The sequence below is a fragment of the Apteryx rowi genome, unplaced genomic scaffold, assembly GCF_003343035.1.
Source record: "Apteryx rowi isolate R43461 unplaced genomic scaffold, aptRow1 scaffold_3, whole genome shotgun sequence".
NCBI classification, from domain to species: Eukaryota; Metazoa; Chordata; class Aves; order Apterygiformes; family Apterygidae; genus Apteryx; species Apteryx rowi.
This window is the reverse complement of record NW_020449418.1, coordinates 8,906,512-8,912,080: the sequence shown is the minus strand read 5'-3', so window position 1 is coordinate 8,912,080 and position 5,569 is coordinate 8,906,512. Positions and strand designations below refer to the sequence as shown.

At 58.1% G+C, this 5,569-nt stretch overlaps 1 protein-coding gene across 1 annotated transcript; it reads left to right on the top strand.

Annotated features, from left to right (window-relative positions):
* Positions 1–247: 247 nt before the first annotated feature.
* On the top strand, positions 248–5,290 carry FOXF2 (forkhead box F2). Its single transcript, XM_026069863.1, has 2 exons — positions 248–1,265; positions 5,124–5,290. Exons 1-2 carry the CDS (start codon positions 248–250, stop codon positions 5,288–5,290), a joined length of 1,185 nt encoding a protein of 394 aa, XP_025925648.1.
* Positions 5,291–5,569: the final 279 nt, after the last annotated feature.

The window sequence follows — 5,569 nt, the reverse complement described above, 5'->3', positions numbered from 1 at the left end:
CATCCCGCCAGTGCCTGGCTCCGGCGGAAAGGAGAGGAGCCATTGCGCAAGGGGCCGGCGGGAGGGATGCGCTCGGCGCTGCCGTGGCCCCGCCGCCGCCCGCCGCACTGAGGAGGTGCCCGGAGGACAGCAGCTTCCACCGCCCCCCCCCGGCGGGGCACCCCCCGCCCCGGTACCCACTCCGCCCGGCTCCCCCCCTTCCCTCCCAGCCTCACCCCACCCTGCCCCATTCCCCTCCCTCCGCCAGATGACCACCGCGAGCGGCCAGCAGCGGCTGGAGCCCCCCGTCCCTCTCCGCTCCTGCAGCCCGGCTCCCGGAGCTCTCCAGATGAGCCGGCCGCCCTCCTCCGCCCTGGAGACCTCCACGTCCTCTTCCTCCACCTCCACCTCCTCCTCTTCCTCCTCCTCGGCGGCGGCGGCGGCGTCCTCCAAGAGCAAGAAGGCCAGCTCGGGGCTGCGGCGGCCCGAGAAGCCTCCCTACTCCTACATCGCCCTCATCGTCATGGCCATCCAGAGCTCGCCCTCCAAGCGCCTGACCCTCAGTGAGATCTACCAGTTCCTGCAGGCCCGCTTCCCCTTCTTCCGCGGCTCCTACCAGGGCTGGAARAAYTCYGTGCGCCACAACCTCTCRCTCAACGAGTGCTTCATCAAGCTGCCCAAGGGSCTGGGCCGCCCGGGCAAGGGCCACTACTGGACCATCGACCCGGCCAGCGAGTTCATGTTCGAGGAGGGCTCCTTCCGACGGCGGCCCCGCGGCTTCAGGAGGAAATGCCAGGCGCTGAAGCCCATGTACCGCATGATGAACGGGCTGGGCTTCGGCGCCTCCATCCTCCCGCAGGGCTTCGACTTCCAGGCGGCCCCCGCCTCCCTCGCCTGCCACTCCAACGGCTACAACCTCGACATGATGCCCAACGCCATGGCCAGCGGCTACGAGGGACTCAGCGGCGGCCACCACGTCCCGCACATGTCGCCCAATCCCGGCTCGACCTACATGGCCAGCTGCCCGGTGACTGCCAACGGGGACTATGGCCCCGACAGCAGCAGCAGCCCCGTGCCCTCCTCGCCGGCCATGGCGAGCGCCATCGAGTGCCACTCGCCCTACACGAGCCCTTCGGCTCACTGGACAGCCTCCGGGGCATCGCCCTACATAAAGCAGCAGGGCCTCCCCGCCGCCAACGCGGCCTCCTCCGGCCTCCACTCCGGCGTGCCCTCCTACTCCCTGGAGCAGGGCTACCTGCACCAGAGCCCCCGCGACGACCTCTCAGGTAGGGCCGGGAGCGGCGGGGGGCGGTGGGAGCGCGGCCCGGGGCACGGTGCCGCCTGCCCGCCCGCCCCGCTGGGGCGCCGCCGGGGGCTTCCGCGGAAAACGAGGACCCCGAAGCGGCCGGCGCTGGGAAAACAGGGCTATTGCCTGCGTGAGGGAGGAAAGCAAGAGAGAGGATTGGAGCTGCCGTGTTGCGGGACACGGGTGTCTGAGGGGAGGTCTCGCTCTGGCTGGGCGCATCGCTCCCTCTAGCCCAGCAAAGGCTGCCCCGAGGAAAGCCCGGCTTCGTGCGGCCCCCCCGGGCCGCTGGCAAAATGTGCGCTCCGCCAGGAGCAGGGCGAGCGCAGCCCCCGCGGCCCCGGGCTGCCGCCTCGCTCGGCGGGGAGAGCCGCGAGGGAGCCCCGCCGCGCCGTTAAATCAAAGTCCGCGGAGGTTTGCAGCGGGAGTAATCGAAAAAGGTGTTAAATATTATCCCTAAAGCCCTGCGGGCTGAGGGGGAAAAAAAACCCGCTAATCTTTAAAAATGCAAAAGAGATTAAAGGAGATCCAGTGTATTTCTGCAACCGGAGGGGAAAGAGTTTTCTGGGCTCTTTCTGCAGCCCCTCCCCGGCCGGTGATTACAGACAATGTCTGCTTAGAAAAATCCTAGCACAAAAATGGGTAAAAGATGTTGGGCTCTTACGGGGAAATTTTCCAAATAGCCCTTTTAAACGTGGGTCTTGGAGGTTAAGCAAACAAAGACAGTCTGGGCTGGACCACACCGAAGAGGATTTTAGCCTGACTTAACCCCTATGAGAGCGGGGTCTTGTTCAATTTTATGGGAATTTCAACAAGTAACAAATACAAGCGACCCTCTGCTCCGAGTCCCCTCCCGCCCTCTCCTTGGGCGCCTGTCAATCACTCTCCTGTCCTTCTCCGGGCCCCGCACCCTGCCCCGGCCTCCCCAAAGCCGGCTGCTGCCGCAGGGAGAGCGAGCTCGGAGCTTTTTCATCAGCGCGAAGAGGAGCCTGGGTGTCAGGGGAGAGGAGGGAGTCTCAGTCTTTGCTGCTGCAAGATTTGCTCCGTTTTTTCGGGGAACTGGCCCCAGTAAATAGTCTCGGTGCGGCGCCTAGGCAGAGGCAGCTAGGGAGCAGGTTCCCTGTTTTACCGGGGTTTCGGCACAGAGAGCGCAGGGCGTCCCGCAGGGCTGCTCCGTGCCCACGGCGCTCTGCTGCTGAATTTTACCTCCACTTTTCGGAGCTTCAGTTAGCTCTTCCACGTGGCTGGGTGATCAGGGCGAGACCGGAGCAGGCAGGCGGGTTCATAAGGGCATGTCCCGCCGAAATACGTACCTTTTGCCGTTCAAATATTCTGCTTTGATTTTTTGTTGTTATTACTTGGGCTTTTTGGTTTTATTTTCCTTTCCTTCTTTTCTTTCTTTTTAAAATTATTTTTGTGTGTGTTTATTTTACCTTTTGCGGATTCGTGGGCCTCTCCGCACAGGGGGCGCGGGGTCCGACCGCCCCACAAAGACACGCGTGGCCCGGGAGCGGGGTTCGCCAGGGCTGGATGGCGGATCCCCCCTCCGCCTGCGACAGACCCGAGATGGGAAAGGCGATTCCTGGAAGAGAAATTCCCAAGAATAACACTTAAAAAAAAAAAAAAAAAAGACAGAATGAGAGGAAGAGCTTGGGTTCCCCCTGAAGCTTCTCACCACAGTTTCCGAAGCTGAGGTGGCTTAAATCCGAATAGTTTCAGTTCAAGGGAGGGATATACGCGCAGACAGACTGACAGACGCTTTTTAAATGTCGACGTATGAGCGTCTTTTTCCAGCAGCTCAGATTTAGTGCCACCAGTGCGCAAAACGGCTCGTCTCTGGTTATTTTGCACGGCCTCAGCTCTCGAGTCAGGATCTGGGCCCACGACTTTAGTGGAAGCCATTCCCATTCCTTGATTAGCTAAAAAAAAATTTTGCGCAGATCCACTCCTTATTTGTGTGTGCTGCACAAAATCTCGGCGGCACAAAAGTTATAGTAGGGAGAAAGGAGATGAGGAAAAACGACCCGAAGTCCTTCATTCGTAATTATTACCAGCAATAATCTTTCTCCTCCTCTCCCCACAAAAACAGTAGCAAGTGCATTTCACCTTTCCCTTTCTCTTAGCTAAATATAGAGCAAGTCGGTGGCAATCGCTGTTGATCGGTTAATAATCCTCTATTCACAACAGCGACCGGGTGGATTTAAAACTTTGAATTTGCGTCAGACCCAAGAATAAGAGAGGAAAGAAATTGAAAACAGGAGTGTCGGTTCTGCTAAAGGATTTTGAAGCTGGGGCGGGGGTCGGATTTTTTTCGCACACTATTAAATCCTGCTAAATGATTGAATCAGGATTGTAATAAAGTGCCCTGGTTTATGGTGAGCATACCAGCAGGGTTGTTAGAAAGCCTAGGAAATCCAGCGAAATAATCACTTTTATAAAGTGAGCGGTGCGGGGTGAAGTAGGGGGCAGCGCTCGGGGAGACGGGCTGTGCCGCCGCCCGCCGCCGCCTGCTCAGCGCGCCGGCCGCCCGCTGCCGCGACCCGGCTTTGCAGGGGAAACAGCGAAAGGGCTGCGCTCCGCCATGCCGGGGAAAGCTGCGGACGTTTCCCTCTTTTTGGCAACCCCTCCCCCTTTCTCTTTTTTTTGCTTTTTTTCAGTCAGATTTGACAGGATCCCACTAGCTGAGTTTGATACCCAAACGAAACCACAGCTCTTCCCCCCCCCCCCCCGGCTCCATCCTGCAGGCCTTGCTCAGGCAGTTCTCCTCTCCCCGTTGGTTCCAGTAGGACGGTGCGGGGTGTGTGTTTGGGGGCGGGGGGTTGATCTCCCACAAGGCCCTTAGACTGTGTCCCCCGACAAACTGCCCTAGGCTGTGGGAAATGAGAGCCGGAATTTGAAAGGTCATTTTTATGTCGGTGTCGGAGATGTACTTCTCTTGTTGCTGTTGATGGGTCCTAGAGTTGTCCTCAGTCTATATCTTACGTTTATGAAAGCACACGCCCGTATAGGCATGCACGCTCGTACACACACCTAAATAAATGCATTATCAATATACAAAGGTATCGTGGTTGGAATTGAACCTGCAGCCACACAAGTCAAGAGCAAAACCTCCCAGGAATGGGAGGGAGGAGGGGAAAGTGGGAGCAAAGATCGGAATCAGCCTCAAATATCTGCGGTGCATCCAGAAAAATATGCCTGTCGCATCCTGTCCTTGCATTCACACTACACATCTACACACACGCGCAAAGCCTGACCCAGCCCTGCACGCTGATAAACACGCAGTCAGAGGGGCAGAGATACGCATGCTGGCATAGAAGAGATGCCCTGAAATGTGCGTGTAGCCGAGTGCAGCCAAACACGTGTGCACGGGCACGCATCCCCGCACACGTCGCCACACACAGCTTGTCTGTGCGCCACGCGCGGTTCGTACACACGCGTGTGTTCACGGTCTCGTACCTACCGGTCTGGGCGCAGAGAGAGCCGGGGGTTTACACGGGTCAGGGGTTTACATAGGCCGGGGGTGCAGCCCCGAGCAGAGCGGGGTGCACGCCACCTTCCTCGCTCGGGGGAGAGCAATTGGCCGCTCTTCCTGCCCGGTAACGGGGACCAGGCTTTCCCGAGGGAAGAGCCCGGTCCGGTCCAAGAAAGCCAGAGCAGAGCAGAGAGAGTAGCTCCCAAAGATTGCAGGGGGAAGCCGTGCCCGGCGGAAGGGGGGATTCATAAATATGTCAGTCCTACTGTGCGAAGCCTTTCCTCGATGCGGGCGAGGGAGAAAGGACTGCTCAGCCACAGCCGAGCTACCTGATTGCTGAGCAGCTTTTCTTGTTTCCTTCTCTTGCAGTGGGATTGCCTCGCTACCAGCATCACCCCTCTCCGGTGTGTGACAGGAAAGATTTTGTCCTCAATTTTAATGGCATTTCTTCTTTTCACCCTTCCGCTAGTGGATCTTACTACCACCACCACCACCATCAAAGCGTCTGTCAGGACATCAAGCCGTGCGTGATGTGAAGGCAGCGCCCCAACAGAGACAATCTGGTGGCAGTGAACAGAGCCGAAGTATAGACGGACCCACGCAGATAAAATATAATGTGCACTCTGATAGCATTGAATAGTACACGAGTCACTTAGCAAATTTACCTAAGGAAGCAGTGTTTTCGGTCCCCCTCCATTCCCTGAAGGACACGTACAGCTGATATAACACTTCAAAGCTCTGCCTAAAAAATTGCCTTGTGTGATGTGATGGGTTAGGCTGAGGCCCAGGTGTCCTTATGTCAGTCACGAAAACGC